This window comes from Kogia breviceps, chromosome 19 (genome assembly GCF_026419965.1).
Source record: "Kogia breviceps isolate mKogBre1 chromosome 19, mKogBre1 haplotype 1, whole genome shotgun sequence".
NCBI lineage: Eukaryota > Metazoa > Chordata > Mammalia > Artiodactyla > Physeteridae > Kogia > Kogia breviceps.
The window spans coordinates 33,840,253-33,863,029 of NC_081328.1; the positions used below are offsets into that span (position 1 = coordinate 33,840,253).

The 22,777-nt window shown below is 38.3% G+C and overlaps 1 protein-coding gene across 6 annotated transcripts in view; it reads right to left on the minus strand.

The window, feature by feature from the left end:
- Positions 1–21,754, minus strand: part of LUC7L3 (LUC7 like 3 pre-mRNA splicing factor) — a 24,971-nt gene extending 3,217 nt beyond the window's left edge. For 3 of the 6 annotated variants that reach the window (XM_067020604.1, XM_059047221.2, XM_059047220.2), the window contains exons 1-9: positions 21,489–21,749; positions 10,336–10,402; positions 7,379–7,418; positions 6,748–6,892; positions 6,318–6,392; positions 4,890–4,994; positions 3,699–3,860; positions 3,018–3,301; positions 2,336–2,496 (exon numbers count right to left, since the gene is read on the minus strand). In XM_067020604.1, coding sequence (XP_066876705.1) covers positions 2,336–2,496; positions 3,018–3,301; positions 3,699–3,860; positions 4,890–4,994; positions 6,318–6,392; positions 6,748–6,892; positions 7,379–7,418; positions 10,336–10,402; positions 21,489–21,587 — 1,138 coding nt within the window. In that variant the 5' untranslated portion in view covers positions 21,588–21,749. Of the gene's footprint in view, positions 1–127; positions 254–2,335; positions 2,497–3,017; positions 3,302–3,698; positions 3,861–4,889; positions 4,995–6,317; positions 6,393–6,747; positions 6,893–7,378; positions 7,419–9,179; positions 9,238–9,911; positions 10,048–10,335; positions 10,403–21,488 lie in introns of those variants that run through there. The other 3 variants (XR_010838043.1, XM_059047223.2, XM_067020603.1) reach the window with 3 other exon arrangements.
- Between the last annotated feature and the right edge of the window lie 1,023 nt (positions 21,755–22,777).

Sequence of the window (22,777 nt, forward strand, 5' to 3'; positions counted from 1 at the left end):
GAGCATATTCAGTCCATAACACTTGCAAAATGCACAAAGCAACGTCCAAGTGGCTGACTGCAGGACTTGCTTCATGTCTGTCTGTCCACTTATGAGAACTGCGCCAGTACAGTGTGCTCTAACTGACCTTGTGGGAAAGTCCTCCCTTTGTGCCTTATGGGCTTCTCCGGTGCACAGGTAGCTTCAATGAGGAAGAGTCGTCTTGTTGCCCCGTAGAGGACTAGTAGTCAGTCCAATAATCTTATCTTCTGCCCTATATAAATATGGTAGATCTTAATAGTCCTAAGGACATCCACAAAGTGTGGTGGACTTCAGGGCTATGGATTAAAAAAGGAACCTCTCTTGACAAAGAGAGCACCCTAAATTGGTTGGTGGTTAAGAAAGATAGGTTTGTGCAAGAAACCGCTTTTCGTCTGTGGAGTCAGATAAAGTGCTTTCATTACAGCACATGGAGTAGTGAGCTCCCTCTTATTCATCGCCATGATCAAATGCTTGCTACTGCTCATATCTGACCTCAAAGTTCAGGCCTTCAGTTATTTATATAGGAGTGCCTAATTGGCCACATGGTATTTTCAAAAGCCAATAAATCATGTCACTTCTAAAAGAGATCCCAATGTTTAAAATAAATCTATAATGGCATACCCAATCTTTCAAGATGGACCAGATGCAGAGTTTTCTCTGAATCAAGTCTTCACTCCTTCCTCCACATCTCACCAGGAAAATCCCTGTTTGTCCATAATCTAAACACAATGCAGCTTATTTTACTTAAACAAAAGTTTGATTATATTCCACGATGTCATCATTACAATAAGGATCATAGTTTAGCAATTCAACTCATCTTTTCTGCTCTCTCTAGAAACTACACAAACTGTTTTTAAGTCAGACCAGTGACATTGCTCAACTTTGATCCCGAATAGTTATGAAGGCTAGCTAGCTTTTGTCCCTGAGAACCAATGCAACTATTTTAAGTGTCACAAATGAGGATACAGCAAAGAGCTTTAGTTCTCAGAGGGAAGTGATTAATTTCATCTCTGACATCCATATCTGGCTCTTGAGAGTTGACCCATCATCCCCAAAATACATGATACAGAAAGTCTTGCAAAAAGGTTGGGTGAAGCTTTCTTAAAACTAATATAGTCAGTTAACTCTTGGTATCAATTGCCTTTTGAATCACAAAAGTAATTTCTGAACTTAAATGGCAAATACTAAAGCTCACAACAGCAAGTTTTAAAAATTACCGTTTCCTACTTTTTAACATTTGCTCCATGTTGTAGAAAAAGCGAATATATGTAAATATTTTTAAAAAGAGAAGGTGCACTTATCTGAGGAAAAATAAAAGACAAAAAAAAAAATCCATTGTTTGTGCTGCTAGTTTCCTAACTCAGTTAAACCCCACAAAAACCATAGACTAGTTTCATAAAAGAAAATAATGAGTATCACATACACATCTAATACAATAAATTCAAACAGGAGCACACATATTATGTTGGTGATCAAACATGGACACAGATAGGCAGAAGAGGATGGAACAAGCAGAGCCAAGAAAATTAGAAATAAGCCCTTTCTCTCATTCCTGAAAACCATGCAAAGCAGAATAGCCCAGTCAATACAAAATGACAGACGCACAAAGAATCTGAAAACGCAGAAAGGCGACCCTAATGATTAAAAGAATTATCGTTCAATGAAGGCTAAGTTGAAAGATGAGAATATCCTTGTGAAAACATGCCAAAGACAAAATGAAAAAGTCCATTAAGAGTGCACAGTGAACCAGCTACTGGAATGCCACAGTAAACCAAAGGAAAAAGTAGAGGGGAAAGAGCATGTTGCTTCAATAAAAAACACGGTAAGACACATGTAAGGCATTCAACCACTGCAAACTTAGAAGTACTGAGTTAAATGAATGCTGTACATGAGCACCAATGCAGTAATGTACATTTACTCTGCAAGACATATTATGGAACACTGCAGCAAGTACAAAAAAAAAAAAGAAAAAAAAAAAAAAAAAAAAAGGTTGCCAATAACCAAGAATTCTACACCTTAAAAAGCCTAAAAGGTAATGCAATACTTGGAAGAAACTAAATGATAAGCCTTCAAGTTATCAATTGAAGGATGTGACTTTAACATGTTCTAAGAAAACACCAGGCCAACTGTCATTCTCGCAAATCAGAGCAGAAGAGGGGAGAATAATGCTTGTCTCCTACTGAATGGTATTCATAAGTGAAAATAAGTATAGCTTGAAGTGGAACTCTGCCTGTGTCTGAAGAAAAGTAAGTCGGTGGGGAGACAAGAAAGTGAAAACAGTCTCTTAATAAATTAAATTCTCATCAACACTAACCTTTCTCCTTGGATTTTCTATCTTGTTCTCTGTCCCGACTTTTGCTCCTGTGCTTATATGACTTTCGATCTCGGCTTTTTGATCTTCTTCGATCCCGACTACGAGATCTATGCTTTCTTTCTGATCTATCATGGCTTCTGCTTCTTCGTCGATCTCTGCTTCTTAAATAATTTGAAACAAAAGGAAAGCAACTTCAGCTGATTTACAGTGAGAAAAAAACCTTGAAGAATTACATACTGTTGAATAAATAACAAGATTAAAAGCAAAACTTACCGTTAAAGGCAAAAGAATAGAATCTACTATTAAAACATATTTACATTAGAAACCTTAAGAACTGAAAACTGAAAATCCTTCTAACTTCAATTTTTCAAATAGGTAGCCCTACCCAAAATAATTTATAATTTAAATGTCTTCTCAGAATCAATGAGAAGAGAAGCACTTAAAAGACCATCCAGTACACTGACTTCCTAATAAGACTGCATCAAACCTCCTTAGACTGCCTCAGAAACAGCAATGAAGTTGCCTCGAAGATGGACTCGTTTAGATTCAACTCTCATAATCCATCCTCATGCTTAATGAGACTTAAGAGGGTCAAGTACCAAGGAGTATCACTAGTAATTACTACTGTTTATTGCACACTCACTATATATATGTCTGGCACTGTTTCATGTGTTCAATATACCTGCTTCGCCTTCTTTCTCTACTTCGTGATCTTTTGTGGTCCCGAGACCTGCTGCATCTTCGGTCAGAAGTTCGACTTGAGTGACGACTCCTTGATCGACTCCTCTTTCTTCTTTCTCTGTCTCGAGCCCTTTCTTTTTCTCTTTCTTCCTCTTCTCTTCGTCTTTTCCTCTCTCTTTCTTCCCTTTCTCTCTCCCTTTCTTTTTCTCTTTCTTCTCGTTCTTGTTTCTCCTTTTTTAAACGCTCATCACGATCAGGTTCTTCAGTTCTTTTTCTTAATTTTTCCTAAGGAAATAGAGTTTGATTTTTTTTTTTTTAGAACTGTATGAAGACACTGTCAAACATGGCTACCTAATGTGAAGCATTTTTAGACCAACTTATGGAATTTGATGCCCTAAAAGTGAAATGGAGAAATCTCAACACTATGTATGTACACAAGGTATTATTTGACTGAACCCTCAGGAATATTCTTTCTCCCAAATTCCTGACACTACAGAGTAAAAAAAATAAAGTGCTTTGCTAATCTAATGAAAAGCAAAACATTATAGGGATTATCACTACCTCAAATAACACAGTCAGCAAAAATATCAAAGAGAGATTTATATCTCTATGTGATCAATTTTTAACCATACTAAAATAAAGTACTAGCTATAGCTAAAATCAATGTTTATAAGAAACTTACTTTTAATTCTTCTACAGTAGCTTTAATTTTGGCATAGCCCATGTGCTGTTTTCCCATTAAATGGTCATCTACCCGGGACTGGGCATCTCCCACTATCAAAAAGGCTCCACACACTTCACAAACTTCCATTTGTTTTTCTTGGGCAGCAAAACTTTCAATTGTCTGAAATGATAAATCAGTTATTTTAAGAATACCTGAGCAGTGAGAGGCCCACATACTGCAAAATAAATAAATAAATAAATAAATAAATAAATAAAATAAAAATAAATTTTTTAAAAAAAGAATATCTGAGGAAGACAGGACAAACAAATCCCCCCAAAAGTACTTAACATTTAGAATAGATTTTTAATTTTGTCAACTGCTACTTTCCACTTCCCCAAAGCCATAATACTGAGCAGCAACTTTTAGAGAGAGGAAGCATGACAGCAGCAATCAACTTTCCACATCACCCAAGAAGTATGAGACCCCCATCCCTCAACTCCAACAAAGAAAAAGCTACCTATTTTAGTCTGAATTCATTTCTCACTTGGTTCAACAGGTTAAAAATGTGGACTCCATATTAAAAATGTTTTTCAAAATCATTAAGGAATTGAACTCACTGAATATAATATGAACATATCCTTTTAATATTTGGGAACCAATGACCAATTATATTCTAGCATCAATATCCAAAACATGTATTTTGTATGTACAAATACATACACTGAAACAAAATACATTGTATCAAAGATATATCAAATACACTGATACAAAAACATGTTCAATATCCAAACATTATATTCTCTAACTGAAAGTTAAGAAAGTAGAAGGTATTATTAAGAGTATACCAATTCTGTACTAAGGTAAATACAAACTGAGTAATCTGTTCTAACAAAAAATAAATAAAACCCAGGCCCAAATGAATACTTATAATCTAAGGCACAGGTTGGCAAGCCAGCGGCTAGAGGCCTATTTTTGTAAAGTTTTACTGGAACAAAGCCACATCCAATTGTTTATATATTGTTTGAAGCTGCTTTTGTTAATATAAGCGCCTTTATGTTACAAATCTTGTGACCTGCAAACCTAAAATATTTACTATGTGACCCTTTAAAATAAAGTTTGCTGACATTAGAAAACTGTTCTCAATTCGGAATAGATCCTAGTAATTCACAGTGAACAGCCTGGGTAAATCAAAATGAGGTTGCTACTCACCGAAGTTGTGGATCTAAGCAATTCTCTCTCTTCTTTTAACTGTTCAACTAATTTCATCATTCCCTGGGCTTCTTCTACTTTTCCTTCAGATCCTAATTCTTCAATCTAAGGAGAATTTAAAAAGCAGTCAGGATATCTTTCTAACCACACTATACAAGTATTTCTCTTTTTACCCCAAGCTTCATTAGCATTTAGCGGTTGTTTTGGGTCTTTTTGTTTGGTTTTGTTTAATGAAGCCTGCATTAATTATGTATACTTGACAGAACATAAACAGCAAATTTCTAAGGTGCACAATTTTATAAGGTTTGACTCCCATGAAATCAACACCACCATCTAGATAATAAACATATCCATTACCCCAGAAGGTTTCCTCCTGCCTCTTTGTTGTATCTCCTCCCAAAGCAACCACTGATCTGCTTTATGTCACTATAGATTAGCTTGCATTTTCTAGAATTTTATTTAAATGGAACCATGCACTTTTTTTTCCTTCTGTAGGGCTCTGACCTCTTTCACTCAACCTAATTATCTTAAGATTCATCCACACTGTTACATGTAGTTAATTCCTTTTTATTACTGAATAGTGTATCACACTGTATAGATCGGGGTCCCCACCCCCGGACCAATAGCAGTCCGTGGTCTATTAGGAACCTGGCCACACAGCAGGAGGTGAGCGGCAGGCGAGCGAGCAAAGTTTTATCTGTATTTACAGCTGCTCCCTATCACTGACATTACCACCTGAGCTCCAGCTCCTGTCAGCATTATGGTGAGCTGTATAATTATTTCATTATATATTACAATGTAATAGTAATAGAAATACACTGCACAATACATGCAATGAGCTTGAATCATCCCGAAACCATCCCCCCACCCCCATCTGTGGAAAAACTGTCTTCCATGAAACCGGTCCCTGGTGCCAAAAAGGTTGGGGACCGCTGGTATAGATACATCACATTTTTTTTAATCCATTAACCTACTGACACACACATGAGTTCTTTCCAGGTTTGTTTGGGGTGTTATTTGCCTATTATGAATAAAGCCACTATAAACATTGGTATACAACTCGTTGTGTAAACATATGCTTTCATCTCCCTAGCAGTGGAATGGCTTATGGTGCCTCTTTTAACTTTTTAAGAGAGAAACTTTTTTCCAAAGTGGCTGCACCGTTTTACATACCCCAACAGTGTAAGATAGTTTGTTTGCCCAGCTCTCCACTGTTTGCCCAGCTCTCCACTAACACTTGATATGGTCAGTCTTTTTGATTTTAGCAATTCTAATAGGTGTTCAAAAAGCATCTCACTGTAGATTTGTATTTCCCTAATGTCTAGTGACATTGAGCAACTTTACATGTATTTATTTGCCATCCTTATACCTTCTTTGGTTAAGTGTCTACTCCAAGTATTTTCTAACATTAATGCACAAAATTCTCACCTGCTGCAGGAGTACATCGATTTTATCTGTTAGAACCTGAATTTTTTCTTCATTTTTGCCTGTTGGACCAGCTGCCTAATGAAGACAACAGAATGTATTATCAACAACTAAAATACAGAGATAGACATTCAAACTCTCACATACCACACCTAATATTTTTATTTAATAACTGAAATGCTGAATCACAAGGATAGTAACTCAATTACCTCAATTTTTGTTAATCAGCTGAATATTTTGTCAGTTATTGATATTTAAGGTCAAAACCTTATGATTAGCAAAATCAATATTACATTTACTAATAAAGACTGAAATTTTAAAAGAATACAAAGTAATGAATGAACCTGAACACAAGTTTCAACAAAAGGGAAATCTCTGGGTTTCCAGAGAACAAGGACACTTTACAAACACTGTAAATTAATTTCATACTCACCCCAGATGACTGCTGGTTTTGAGATAATGCCAAACGAGCATGGCCTCGTCTAATTCTACGCTCTACTTCTGCAAGTAAGCTCTGTAAGTATCGGAGAAAATCTCTCTCATAGCCAACTTTCATAAAACGAGAACTCTTCTCATACCTAATAAAAACGAAAATAAACAAGCACTGTTTTCCTTCCAAATCTTTATTGATTACAACTCTCATATTCTATCTTAACTAATCTCATGGACTACTGCATTTAGACTGAAGGCGTAGGGAATTCCCTGGCGGTCCAGTGTTAGGACTCTCTGCTTTCACTGCTGAGGGCCTGGGTTCAACCCCTGGTCAGAGAACTAAGATCCTGCAAGCCATGAGCAGACACCAAAGAATAATAATAAAAGAAAAAAAAAAAAAAAAACAAATGTGATCGAGAAAAAAAAGCTTAGGCTTATTCTTGGCATACAGTATGTACTCATATGGTGATACTACATAAAGCTGCATCACTTTCTACCACCCCCAACTAATGAACAGGACCTCTGTCCGACATTCATTTTACACGAATTTCAATTATTTCTTCAATCCTTATCCCCTTTAAACCAAATAATGATAGGGGGGTGGGGGGATGACCCCCCAAAAGGTAACTTACTGTTTTCGCAGATTTTCATCATGAATTTTTTCACAAGGCCCTGAAAGAACAAGAAATATGAAGGTATAAGTTATTGAAGTTAACTTTTCTCTTGCTAAAACAAAAGTTCTTTTTTAAAAAAGGAAAGAAGATCCATTTAATCACTGAATAGTCTGTAGACACCTAAATTAAGCCTACTGAATCATGAAGCAACATACCCAAGTAAGCACATGAAAAGTGTTCTCCTTAGTCTTCAAGATAAGTATAACGCAGAACTACGTAAGAGAAGAAAAAAGAGGGAGTAGGAGGAATGAAAAAATTGTTCCTTACTGCCACCAAGAAGAAAACTGGGATGAGGGCAGACCACTGGTCTGAACCACCAGCGACATTTTATTAATTTCGAGTCTCTGTGAATAGTACAAAACTAGCACCCTAGTCCTACCCCTTACCATCTCCAAAAGGCAACCAATTTTGACCCTTTTAGTTGTATCTTCTGGAATTTATCTCCATATTTCTAAATTTTATGCTTATTTTGCTTTTTCTTGGTTTATCTTAGGCATCAAAAATTTAGGTTAAATAAACATTCAGTACTTATATTTTGATTATGCAAGTCCTATATTAACTGCTGAGTCAAACAAAAGGTGCATTATAATGACACTTTTGATAAACTTACTGAATTCTTTCTTTTGTTTAGTCTTTTCTATGTCTCTATTTCCAAATTCATCTCAAACACTTTAACTCAGGTATAAGAAACTATCTCAATACCAATCTCCCTCAAGATTCAAAATATATCAGATAATCAGCTTTATTTTCTTCCGTGAGCTTTCTGTCCTGCTTCAGCCTGGGCTGCTTTTTTTCTAAGCTCACTAATAGAGTTGTCATCCTTAGAAATTCCTTTTCTGGTCTGTACTGAAGTTTACTGGATCTCTTATTTCTCTCCTTCTTGGTTTATGCCCATGAGTTTCCAGAGAAAAGGTGGTAGATAAATTTGTTGAGACCGTGCGTGTCTGAAAATGTCCTTTTTTTTCCCACCCTCATATTTTCCTATTTGGCTATATAGCTAACCTAGGTAAAAACATTTTTTCATTCAGAATCCTGAGGGTGTTTCTCCAGTGTCTTCAAGCTTCCAGTGTCATACTGACAAATTTGAGACCATCCTGATTGATAATCCTATGTGCCCCACCCTCACCCCTGGTGTTCTGGAATTTCACAATGGTGTGGATCTTTTCTCATTTGTTGTACTGAGCTCTTGAAGGACTCACTCAATCTAGAGGGTCAAGTCCTCTAGTAATGCAATATTAAAATTTCCTCCCTTCTGTTTTCTCTATCTAGAACTCTTAATTAGCTATTAGAGGACTGGACTGATATAATTTTTTCAAATTTTAATTTTTATCAACATTCCACAAATTTATCCTCAAAACTTTCCCCTGATTTTATTTCAGATTTCTCTAGTTCTAATTTCTAAGAACTCTTCTCAGTTTTTCAAAACTTCCCTTTTTATACAGTATCTTATTCCTCCTGATATGTTCTCTTATTTCTCTGAGGATACTAAATTTAGTTATGGCTTTAAAATCTTTTTTCTTCTGTTTTCCCCCATTATCCACCATTTTCCACTAAATTCTTTTTTTCTGTTGGTTTTGGTTAATCTTTGTGTTTGAAGGTTTTCTTCAAATGTCTGACTGGTATTCCTTGGCTGGCAAAACACTTCCAAAATCTGACTCGAAGTTGGTATGCTCAGGCAGAGTTTGTCAACTAACGGGCTTTACCATAGAAAAATCGGGCAGCAAGACTTTCTTTTAGGAGATTCCCCAAGGGTCAGTACCTGTAGATCACTTCTCTGGAACTGTTCACTTTCTCTAAAGAATCCTCTTCTCTTCTGCCTGGGGAAAAAACATCTGGCTGTATCCTTCTAGGAACAGGGCAGAGGAAGGGAATGGGAAAACCTCACTATTGAGAATACAGACTCATTTAATCTCTTATAGTCTCATCTTTGTTCATTACTGCCCTGTCCTGTATCTCTACTCCCAGTATCTAGATACATCCAGCCCTAATGTGCTCTTAATGTTTTAGGGCAAGCTGTTAATGTTTCTAGAATGATACTAGTTATGTACCATCCTTGGGAGAAGAAAATGATCAAAATTTTATTTTTTTTGCATTTTGTGGTTCAAATGAACTAGAGTCTCTTTACCCCAATTTCTTCAGAACATAACCCCCTGGGGTCTCCTGGGCTGTAGGGGTGGGAGACAGAATCACCAGATGCACAGGTCTGACCACACAGACTAGTGGTTCTCAACAAGGGTCAGTTTTGCCCCCAGGGGTATCTGGCAATGCCTGGAGGCATTTTTGGTTGTCACAATTGGGAGATGTTACTGGCATCTACTGGGTACAGGCCAAGGATGCTACTAAATATCCTACAATCCACAGGACAGCCCCTCCCACCCCCGCAAACACAGAATTTTCCAGGTAAAACTGTCAAATGTCAAGGTTGAGAAACCCTGAACTCGACTAATCTCTGGTTTTCAGCCCCATGATTCAACTCTGCCTTCTATGGTACCTGATGCCTCCAAATCCTGAGCCTGTCCAGGGTTCTGCTGATCAAACTCTTTCTTCTGTATAATATCCCCTTCTGCAGGCTTTTAGGGTACAGGTTTCTCTGCTATTCTTCCATCCACTTGTCATCTTCCAAAAATGTGCTGACATCTCTAATGTTATCTCGACTCTTCCATTTACACCTTTTTTGTTTTTAAATTTTCATTTTAGTGGAGGGGTTTCAGGAGGGAGTGGAAATAGATATGTATATTCAATTAAGCCACCATGTTTAATTAGACTGACATTTATTAATACATTCAAAAAACTAAGCCAGGAAAGAAATTACTTCATCAACAAACCTTTAAGAGAAAACTTCTTTTCAAAATTATAAAGTATCAGTTTCTCTTTAATCATAAATTCGATAAAAGTTACACAGAATATTTACTTACCAAGATCAGAACGAGTGTTTGTGAACAATTCCGCAGGACAAAAACCACAGAGATAATATTTACAAACCTAGTGAAGAAAAACAAAGGTAATTTAACTTTTTGAAATTGTTCGGTTTTAGAACTATACCAGAAAAGGGTGCCAAATAACTATTTTCTCATTTCATGATCTTCATCTTTCAACCAAATAAGTTTAAGAATAATTTCATTTGTTAAGCCATTCAGTTAGGTAAATTAATGACTTTCAGACTCCTGGATTTCAGTACAAGAAATGCAGGACTGACAGGTACCAGCATTTTCTATTTCTATAATTACTTCCTATTTCTATTACAATATTAGAAATCACTGCCCTACTCCCAAGCAACAAAAAATATTGGATAAAGACATCCACAAAAAAGATAACTTTTTATTTTTATTTAAAAACACATTGTTCTTATTGTTCTAACTTTGTTAAAGACCAGAACCAATTTACGGACTAAGATTTGGAAACCACTGCCTAAATTCCAAATAATACTTATTCAAAGCAATCTGGTTCAGTATTTTCACTTAAAGAGATCCTGTAACAGGCCCTAAGATGTAGTGGATATTTTCACACATGCCAGCACTTTACTGAGTGATTTCTATGGTATGAGGAAGAATTATTAACATGAAACCGACTTTTAATTCTCTCTCATTGGTACTTTTGTAACTCCTTCAGATATATTCCGAGACTAATCTATCCTATGTTTAATTCTATAACACTGCAAACCAAAACCTATTAAGCAAAATTCCAAAATATCTCCCTTCATATAACCCTTCATTGTTATTGGGTAAATTTTCAATGTACAACTATAACGTATGATAGAAAAGGTCTGCTAAATTTAAGATTGAATGAGTTTTTTCGAGACACTTAGAACTGGATGTTAAGTCTGAAATAGATTGTTTTTTGCTTCAAAGGTCAATTGTTTTATACTTGTCTGAAGCAATGTGGTTCCATAAGCTGTGTCCAGAAGAACTAAGGTCTTATAAAGAAAGGTCTCATAAAGAACACTGAGATTCAAAAATCATGTCTAAACAGATTTAGTTTTATATCAATATTATCCTGTTATAGATGTAGCCATATGTCATAGTATCTTTGTACCATTTTCTTTTCTTTAGAAGTTCTAACACTCGATTTTAAATTATTAAAAAGGCTCTGTATGACCACAAATAACATGTTGGCGAGGATGTGGACAAAGGGGAAGCCTTGTACACTGCTGGTAGGAATGTAAATTGGTGCAGCCACTGTGGAAAAACCATATGTAAGTTCCTCAAAAAATAAAAATAGAACTACCATATATGATCCAACAATTCCACTCCAGGGTATATATCCAAAGAAAACAAAAACACTAATTCAAAATGATACATGCACCCCAACGTTCACAGTAGCATTATTTACAATAGCCAAGATATGGAAGAATCCTAAGTGTCCATCAACACATGAATGGATAAAGTAAATGTGGTATATATACACAATGGGACACTAATCAGCCAGGAAAATGAATGAAAATTTGCCATTTGCAACAACAAAGATGGACTTGGAGGGGATTATACTTAGTGAAATAAGTCAGACAGAGAAAGACAAATACTGTATGCATTTGTGGACTCTAAAAAAAAAAAGCAAATTAGTGAATATAATAACAAAATAAAACAGACTCTGTGATATAGAGAACAAACAAATGGGGAGAGGGAAGAGGGAGGGGCAAAACAGAGGTAGTGTATTAAGAGGTACAGACTATGATGTATAAAATAAATAAGCTACAAAGATATATTGTACAGCACAGGGAATATAGCCAATATTTTACAGTAACTGTAAATGGAGTAAAGTCTTTAAAAATTGTAAATCACTATGTTGTACACCCGAAACTTATATAATATTGTAAATGGTTAATGTTTTTAAATGCTATATACTTTTCTAATTATTAAAAAGTCTGATTTGTTAAATTTTGCATTCACTTTAAGTGTATCAGCAAAATACCAATGCCAACATTCAGTTTGAGAATCTCTTTCAGGGGACTTGCCTGATGGCACAGTGGTCAAGACTCCGTGCTCCCAATGCAGGGGAGCCCAGGTTCAATCCCTGGTCAGGGAACTAGATCCCACATGCATGCTGCAACTAAGAGTTTGCATGCCACAACTAAGGAGCAGGTGAGCCACAACTAAGGAGCCCATGAGCCGCAACTAAGACCTGGCACAACCAAATAATTAATTAACTGATTTTAAAAAAAAAAGAATCTTTTTCATTTGGGGGAAGGAGGACAAACAGGGTATGCTACTTATCTTTCAGACTATTAACCCTGGTTCTAAGGGCCCAAAAATTATTTAACAAATTCCCCATAATTTTAATAGCTATATGAAATAGGTTAATAATAGTTATTACCAGCATTTACCATTATTTATAGCTACAAATTATATGGTTTTAATTATATTAATAAATTATATTATTTAATTTTAAAACTAAACTTGGCATTCAGCCCTCATAAGTATGAAAGTTTACTATTATTACTATCACTATGCATTTTACTTTCAAGTACATATGTAAATATAAGACTACTGTTCATTAAAACAAAAGGAATAAACATCTGTATGGTCCCTCCTGACTCTTAAATATAACCAAATACAAACTTGAGTATTTCTAGGAAGGAAATCTTTTTGGAAGTATTTCCAAGTAGTACTTATTGAGTCTTAGTTTTAATAACATTTATCACCAAAATCAAACTGACCTGGATCTGAACTGGGTTTTACCACATACTGTATGACTTAAATTTTCTTGTAGGACTTCCCTAGTGGCACAGTGGTTAAGAATCCACCTGCCAATGCCGGGGACATGGGTTCGAGTCCTGGTCCAGGAAGATCCCACATGCCGAGGAACAACTAAGCCCGTGCACCACAACTACTGAGCCTGCGCTCTAGAGCCCGCAAGCCACAACTACTGAAGCCCACACACCTAGAGCCCGTGCTCCGCAACAAAGTGAAGCCACTGCAATAAGCCCACGCACCACAATGAAGAGTAGCCCCCGCTCGCTTGTTGCAACTAGAGAAAGCCAGCGCACAGCAACAAAGACCCAATGCAGTCAAAAATAAATAAATAGATTTTTTTTTAAGCAAAAGTTTGCTGTAAAAGTGGGGATGACTACTAACTTCAAGGTCTGTCATAAAATGTGTAATGAATTTGGTTTTTAAAACTAAAATACCTCTGATTTTCAGAGCTATTTAAAGTTTTATTCTTAGGACTTGCCTAGTGGCACAGTGGTTAAGAATCTGCCTGCCAATGCAGGAGACACGGGTCAGATCCCTGGTCCGAAAAGATCCCACATACCGCGGAGCAACTAAGCCCATGCGCCACAATGACTGAGCCTGTGCTCTAAAACCCGCAAGCCACAACTACTGAGCCTGCACGCCACAACTACTGAAGCCTGCACGCCTAGAGCCCGTGCTCCACAACAAGAGAAGCCACTGCAATGAGAAGCCCTTGCACCGCAACGAAGAGTAGCCCCCGCTCACCGCAACTAGAGAAAGCCCACGTGCAGCAACGAAGACCCAACACAGCCAAAAATAATAAACAAATAAAATAAAGTTTTATTCTAAACTCTAAGCCTTATTTATATAAATAGTTTTCCAAAAAATAGTACATTCTAAGTGATGAAAACTCTAAGTCTAAATATACTATGTCAGTTGTCCAATAAAATACATGTTAACACACAAATCTAATAAGTACTGTATGGAATTTTAATTTAAATGGCATTTAATTTTAAAAAGTAGAAAATGGCACTTCAACAATCATTTAACACTGTGCTAAAAACGATGCTTGAAGTATCAATACAAGACCATGTTAAGACTCACTCAAGAAGCTCGGTTTAGTAGCGACAGACACAAAAACTAAAATGTACATGCATCACTGGAACAGACAGGAATTTAGTCAGGAATGTCAAGTGGTGAAGCTTGAACTGGTTAAGTTCAGAAGTGGAATTACAAGACATTCTAGGCATAAGGAAACATGAAAAGACAGACATAGCAGAGTATGAAATAGGCAAGTTGAAATAGGTATGCTTGGAGAGGCAACATACTGCAGTTTGAATCGTGGCTGCCACTTTTCAACTGTGAAAAACTATAGGCTGTAACTTTGCCTCGTGTCCTCAATACAAAACAAGGAGACAGTAAGTATTTCACAGTGGGATTGTAAAATTTAGACTCTCCTTTTACTGAATTGGGAGAAATGGGCAAATAAGTCTGTTTTTTAAAATACTACCCATTACTTTTAAAAATATGTCTTTAGGCACTATGTAGATCAAATAAGGTATGCCAGCAGGTCTACCTATAATTTAGTCCAATCACTCCATCTGAGATAAGAAACTGAGATCAACCACATGACCTGCCCTGAAGGCATCTAGCTACTTACAAAACAGAGATTAAAACCTATTTTCCTAATTATTTTCTGTGTGCTCTTTCCACTCTCCAATTCTCCTTCAGATGCTGTTGTAAAGAAATGGAACATCAACACGTTTGTTACTCTACCCAATAAACTCTAGCTACTTAGACTGCTTCTTTTAACCCTTCCCAGGGATTGAGGATGTTTAACTAAAAATATTAACAGTCTTTGACTCAGCAAGTCTTTATTAAATGTCCATCATGGACCTAGCAGTCTGATAACCAAAGGTGGCAAGGGGGAGCAGAATTCTCATAACATAATTGTGATTCTCCTGATCAATTAAGGTAACACTAAAGACCGGAAGAGTTCAATCTCAACAGCATACTTTTCACTAGCACTTAAGAGAATGCAGATACAACCAATCTTATGAATCTGACTAGGAAATTTTAATTCCAAGTTTCCATCACATTAAACAAAGTCAAACTATCAAAAATTAAAACAATATCTGAAAATAAAATTCAAATTCAAAATTCAAAAAAATAAAAATCTGGCATTACTTTGTTGGGAAAAGGAACACTCCAAACATTACTAGAGTTGTGGGACAATTTCGCAGCATCCATCAAAATGACTAAGTAAAATACGCGTTTAACTTAGTCATTATCTTCCTAGGAACCTATCCTACAAATGATTCAGCTACATGTACAAGAACGTTCATTGCAGATTGGCTGGTAATGGTAAAAGAATTTGACATAATCTACATTAGATTTTTTTTTTTTTTTTTTTTGGCTGTGTTGGGTCTTCGTTGCTCAACGCGGGCTTTCTCTAGTTGCGGCGAGTGGGGGCTACTCTTGGTTGTGGTGCGCGGGCTTCTCATTGCAGTGGCTCCTCGTTGCAGGGCACGGGCTCTAGTCAAGCAGGCTTCAGTAGTTGCAACACTCGGGCTCAGTAGTTGGGGCACACGGGCTTAGTTGCTCCGTGGCATGTGGGATCTTCCCGGATCAGGGCTCGAACCCATGTCCCCTGCATTGGCAGGCAGATTCTTCCTTGCTCCACCAGGGAAGTGCTAAGGTAGATTTACATGTACCAACAAGGAAAGATTCCACAGTATAAGTGAAAGTTGTTAAGTATATATAACTTATATAACATTACATTACTATATGACAACTTTCACTTATATATCTGTGTCTGTAAATTACTAGGAAAGGTCTGGAAACATACATACAAATTTTTAAGCTATTCCAGGGGAATTTGGCAATAGGAAGGGGAGACAAGGTCAGACTTTCGCTGTTTACTTCTAATTTTAATCTTTTATAGTAAAGCAAGTTTACTTTTGTAAAAAATCATTTTAACAACTCTAAATCAGAGGGGACATAATAGTAAAATCAATTCCTAACATAGTAATTAGTCATGGTTCACTCTCTTTTTTATGGCCTACACAAATTTCTTGTAAAATTTTAATCAATTTTCCACAGCACCCGAGATAGTAAACATCTCTCTCCCACTAAGAAGCCTTCAATTATTTCCCAATGTCATTTAGTCCCAACTTCTAACAAGGCTTATAAAAAACATTCAAAACGAGGTTCCTGCTCATCTATCTACACACCTCCTCCCCCAACAACAAAAACAGGGCTTCAGCTCTAATACTATTCACAATTTCTCAGGCTTAAGATTCTCTCCAGCCCCTAGTAACATTTGTCTTCTCTCCCTCAGGCTAACTCCTATGAATCCTTTAGGTTCCAGTATTTAAAGGCCACTTTAAGAGGCCTTCCCCAAGTACCCCAGTCTGGGTTAAGTGCCTCTTTCATGTGTGCTTTTCTAGACCCTCTACTTTCCCCCACTGTGCTACAAAAGCCCATTACTCCTTCATAACTGCTACCAAATGACAGTTCTCTCAGGGAAAGTGCTGCATCTATACTATTCTGTTGTACATACTATAAGAATGATACATTTTTGTGTCATTCAAAATAATTTGTATTATTTGTATCATTCAAAGTAATTATAGGAATTTCCTCAATTTACAAGAAATGATCAGAAAATTAAACACATTTCATAAAACAATGAAACATTGTATACTAACATAAGCTACTTTCTCCCCTTGTGAAGAAATCAAGTCTAACCAGATACCAGGAATTCCCTGGAAGTCCAGTGGTTAGGACTCCACGCTTTCACTGCTTGAGGGTCCAGATTCAATCCCTGGTCAGGGAACTAAGATCCCACAAGCTGCACGGTGCATCAGAAGAAAAAAAAAGTCTAATGAGACAGAGAGAGAGAGAGGGACAGGGAGGGAGGGGGAGAGAGAGGGAGAGACACACGGTTCCCCAAAGGCAATCAAATATTAAGGAAATACCTTAATATTTTCAGTGTGATAATAATATTGTGGTTATTTATTTGTCAGGCCCCAAGGCATGCAGAATCTTAGTTCCCCAACCAGGGAGCGAACCTGTGCCCCCTGCACTAGGAGTGCAGTCTTAACCACAGGAATGCCAGGGAAGTCTCAGTCCTTATGCTTTAGAGATAGATAATGATGTCTTTAAGGTTGAAATGATAGAACTGCTTCAAAATAATGAAAGAGGTAGAACATACAGAGAAAAACAATACTGGCCATCTGTTGATAATGTGTTTCACTGGGTATGGTTACATGCAGAGTTCATTCCACTATTCACTTCTGTAAGTGTTTTGGAGAGAAAAAAGCAAACAGCAGTTATATACACAACATATAAGGCTGCTGGCAATTCCAAGAAGCCCAACACTTACCACGTACTACAGAGTGGGACAGGAGATGTCTATACTTCTGACAGAAAAAACATTTTGGTGACTATGAATTAAAACTGTCTAGTAAAATACTTGTAGATGCCATGCGGTATAATTACTCATTTTTTGCTTCCAATTTCCTTCTTAGATTCTGAATCCCTTTTTTAGACGTTAAAAGTCACAAGTAGGACTTCCCTGGTGGCACAGTGGTTAAGAATCCGCCTGCCAATGCAGGAGACACGGGTTCGAGCCCTGGTCTGGTAAGATCCCACATGCTGTGGAGCAACTAAGCCCATGCGCTGCAACTACTGAGCCTGCGCTCTAGAGCCCGCGAGCCACAACTGAAGCCCGTGCGCCTGGAGCCTGTGCTCCACAACAAAAGAAGCCACTGCAATGAGAAACCCGCATACCGCAATAAACAGTAGTCCCCCCACTCCCGCAACTAGAAAAAGCCCCCATGCAACAACAAAGACCCAGTCAGCCAAAAATAAATAAATATATATATATATATATTTTTTTAAAAAAAGTCACAAGTAAAAATGTGGACAGTAACTTAACTTTTTTCTTTTCTAAAAAACTTTCAGTGTCAGTGACGGTATCTGCTAACATTGTGAAGATTTTAGAAAAGAACATTTATTTCAATTCCCTTCATAAATTATTAAGCCTTCATTGAAAAGAGGGCACACTTTAATTTGATAAATTATGAAGAGTCTCATTTTATATATTATTAGAATCAGAGTTAAGTCAACAGTTAATTTCACTTTGGGGATGAGATCTACAATATAAAATCTTCAATTTGAACTACAAAGTTCCTTTTATATATATAATAATAAAAGCTCCAGACCAAACTTTACAATTTCCTACAATCTCAACTTTTCAGATGATCAGAAGGCTACCGATGCCTTCTCTATCAAACACTGAAATCTTTGCATGTGAACACTAACCAAAAGGTGCTCACACTAAGCAGTTGAAATCACATGCTTTCCTCATTACCCTGGTTGTTTAGGATTAACAAAGCAGAGCAAACTGCTTAACACAAAAATACTAATAATCTCAAGGAAATGTAAAATATTACAATGAGGGAGGAGGGTGTGTCAATGAATCCTTGGAACAGTATTTTAAAGCTGATTTGACTTGAGCTGAAAACTACTTTAGTTGAACACTACTTTCTCTCAGATCCAAAGGTAACAATCTACAAAAGTTGGAAAGGCCTGTAAAGTAAAGCACTTTCCCTGATAGTGGTTACATACATCTTTACAAATAAATGAAAGATCAGTAATTTGCATCACAGAAGCATCCTTCACTTAAAAATGAGTTTCCCCCAAGTGCTTCTAGCTGACAATTAAAAACCTAGTATTGGGCTTCCCTGGTGGCAGAGTGGTTAAGAATCCGCCTGCCAATGCAGGGAACACGGGTTCAATCCCTGGCCTGGTAAGATCCCACATGCCACAGAGCAACTACGCCCATGCACAACTACTGAGCCTGCAAGCCACAACTACCGAGCCCGAGTGACACTACTAAGCCCAAGTGCCACGACTACTGAAGCCTGCGCACCTAGACCCCACTCCCCACAACTAGAGAAAGCCTGTGCACAGCAACGAAGACCAACACGGCCAAAAATAAAAACAAATAAATAAATTTATTAAAACAAAAAACCCAGTATTGACACTACGGAGGTGGGTCAGGAAGCAGTAGTTCACAAGCTTTAGAATGCATAAAGATGCCATTTTTTAAAATGCAGATTTCTGGGGCCTTCACGTAGATGTATCAGAATGGGGGGGGGGGCGCCCAAGAAGTACAGATATCTGCATTTAAAACAAATTCCACAGATCAGTCTGATGCAGACATCTAGGAATTACTTTTAACACTAAGGTAAAGCTTCCATTTCATTGTTAAACAAAAGGACCCCACCCAGCTGAAATGGCTTTCTGCATCTAGTGCAAGTGTGGCAAAAATTTCCAGATAGAACAGGAATGCAAAAATATTTTGGGGAATTCCCTGGTGGTCCAGTGGTTAGGACTCCACACTTTCACTGACTAGGGCTTGCGTTTGATCCCACAGGGATCTAAGATCAGGATCAAGGGAATAAGATCCCACAAGCCTCGAGGCATGGCCCAAAAAAAAAAGAAAAAAATAAAATAAATAGAAATATCAGGTTACAGTGATGGTGAAACCCTTACAGTACATACTGGGGTTGTCCACTCCTCCAGAATTTTAGCACTAACAGCCAACAACATATGCAAATGACCTGGAAGTGATGCCACAAGCTTCCCCAGCTCTATAGTAATTCCTGCTTATAAAGAAGAGGCCACACGCTGGTCTACACCAACCTTTCCTGGCAGACAAGAATCTGAAACACCAGCAATTGACTTTCTCAAATCCCTGAATCTAGAATGAAGTGCAATCTGTCATTAAAGGCATAAAATATTTTGACAACAGCACCAAAAGTTTAAATCAGTGAGAAGCACTAAAACTAAAAGGAAAAAAAAACCCTAAAAGGAAAACAGATTTATTGAACTAAGATGACGTAAAACTTAAGTTGCTTTTCTGACAGCCTCATTACTTAGTTATAAACCCAGCACATTTAATGCAATATGGCAATAAAATACCACCAGGAAAAAAGGTTTCTCCACAACACTTGTTCAAAACCAATTAGGCACAGACATAGGCTGCTCCAGTTGATGAGCAGGCAATCAAAAGCAATTTTCTCTCTGCAATTCAAATTAGATAAATGTCTTATTTGCCCATCAAGTGACTCATAATGTTCATTTTTTTCTTTTTGCAAAGCTTAGATTACTGAGTGAAGTGGTAAAAGAAAAAGTTACTTCACTGTGACAAAGAAATGCCTAGAAAAGAAAGAATCAAGGCAAAAAACACAATTACTCTATGAATTCTACCACAACACTTCATACTACTGTGGAATCAGGCAGCGCCCACAACTTCAGTCAAACGCTTATTTTTTAAGGTATTGAAAGGACTCGTCTAGCACCAACTTGTTTTTCCGCACTGCAAAAAAGAAATTTTATTCTGACGAAAGCCTATGTTTAAAATGAGTAAGCAACGCTAAGAAAAAAGGCGTATTTGTTTATTCCTTCATATTTTGATTAGTAACTGCCTTTAAATTATCTTGTTTGATTACAACCGCATGTAAAATTAAATTCTACATCTATTCTTCAGGTAAGACCTAAAATAAACGTTACACATCGTGTTCAAAACACTAGATAAACATCAGGGTATTTGCAGAGAGCCAGTTTCATAGAACTGTGGAAAGTGAACAAGACCACAAAGATTAGGTTAAGTATCGCCATTTAACTTGCCAAAAGACCTTGGGTGAGCCTCTCAAGTCTCATCTGTGAAACTGGGTTTATAATTATTTACCCTTACAGGGTTAAGAGAATCAAATGAGTTTCATGTGAAGAAAATGCCTTGACAATTATCTACATGAATGGCTTACTAGACCGTACTGCTAATCAAACAATATTTGTAAATCACGGTGAACCCTACCAAGTTATGACCTCTTTTAAAATTTTATTTCCCCATATAAGCGTCGAAACTGAACCATTACTGAAATAATACACTGTCACGATTTTTACCACAAATGCTGACCAGAAATTTCAGTCTAAATACGTCGCTCAGCCCAAATAACGGTAGAATTTGCCCTTTCCCCTATTTCACAATGAAGTGAAAACTCCAGAGCCTATAGATGTAAAAAAAAAAAAAAAAATTTCCTTCCTTTCCCGCCTTTCCCTGTCTGATTAAGGTGCTTTTCAATTCTGCCAAGGGTCTTTATGATTTCCTTGATACTTAAACAACAACAATAAATCATCCCTTATCTTAGGATCCAGGGGGACTCCTCCCTCCCGGGGTATCTTCCCGGCTCCCTCCGGCCACGGGGTCAGACACTTGACCCCGGGGCGGCCCGGGCCCCAAACCGCGCCGCGGCGCCGGCGGGCCCCAGTCCGCTCCACTCCCCTCCCCCACGGCGCCCGGGCACAGGCCCAAGGCCCGCGGGACTTACGCTCTCGTGGTCCCACCGCACGTTGCTGCGCTTCTCATCCGGGGCGAGGTTTCGGTCCCGGCCCATTAACTCATCCAACAATTGCGCGGCCGAAATCATGGTGCTTTCCTCGGGCGACTGCTCCCACCAGCCCTGGCACCCACCAAAGAAAACGCCGGCGACGCAGTCGCCAAGCTCTCCAGCCCGCTCCCAGCCTAAAAGCCTCCGCTAAACAGGAGCCGATAAGACAAAATGGCCGCCGCGCGGACGCCTTCCCAACATGCCGTGCGCGCGCGTGCGCCCATGGGGTCACGCCCAGGCCTGGGAGGCGAGGGCCGGCCGCTTCCGCCGGCCCGCGGGCGGGGCCTGCCGAGGCCTGAACTCCGCCCCTGCTGGGAGGCACCGCCCCATTCCGCGCCAAACGAAACCGGAGGCTACTCGGCGTGGTAACGCGTGCTGCTTCCTTCCGTAGGCTCCGTTAGTCCCGCGCTCTTTCACGGAAATAGAAACATACGTCTTGAAGCTTTAACACCGCTCCGAAATGGAGAAAAGGGTAGCGTATCCTTTTGTACCACGCGGTGCTCTTGGTGCCATCTTGCAGTGGAGGAAAGTGAAGATAAGCACTCGTTCCGTGTTCCGACTCCTTTCTCCTAGTCTCTGCGCTTGCCGCCTCTTCTCCCTGGCTTGGTCCTCCCACCCCGACTCCCCTGATTCACAAGGTGGAAAATCAAGGCAAGAAGAGATAAGGCGGTTTCTTCTCACGCGGAGTATGGGGAGGAGTTTGCCTCCCAGTCTGGAATTTTTTTAAATTATTGATTCATTTACCGAACAAATATCTGAGTACCTATCATGTACCAGGTCAACTCTTGAAGCTAAGCTCTGAACCTTTCAGACACGGTCTTTGCTCCCACAGACCTTGAGGATTAGTGAGGGAGACAGTCACTAAATAAATAAATATATCAATATAAATTGTAATAAGTACTCTAGCATCTTTAACTGTACGGGACTCTAAAGACAGATCGCCTGGGTTGGTAATCCCAGCTCTGCCATTCTGCCTTCCTTTCCCCATCTGTAAAATGGGGCTTATAGTAAGAATGGTCCCCTAAACGCAAAAGATGTTGCTGTGAAGATAACACAGGTAAGGCATGTAGAACAGGCCCAACACATTTTAAGTTTAATCATTAGCTATTATGATAATGAGGAGGAGAAAGTAGGGTTCTGTCAAAGGGTAAGAGAGGTCTCTCCGTGGAAATGACCTAAGGCCTAAAAGATGGGTTAGTGGCCGGGAACGCAGATAGATGTATACGACC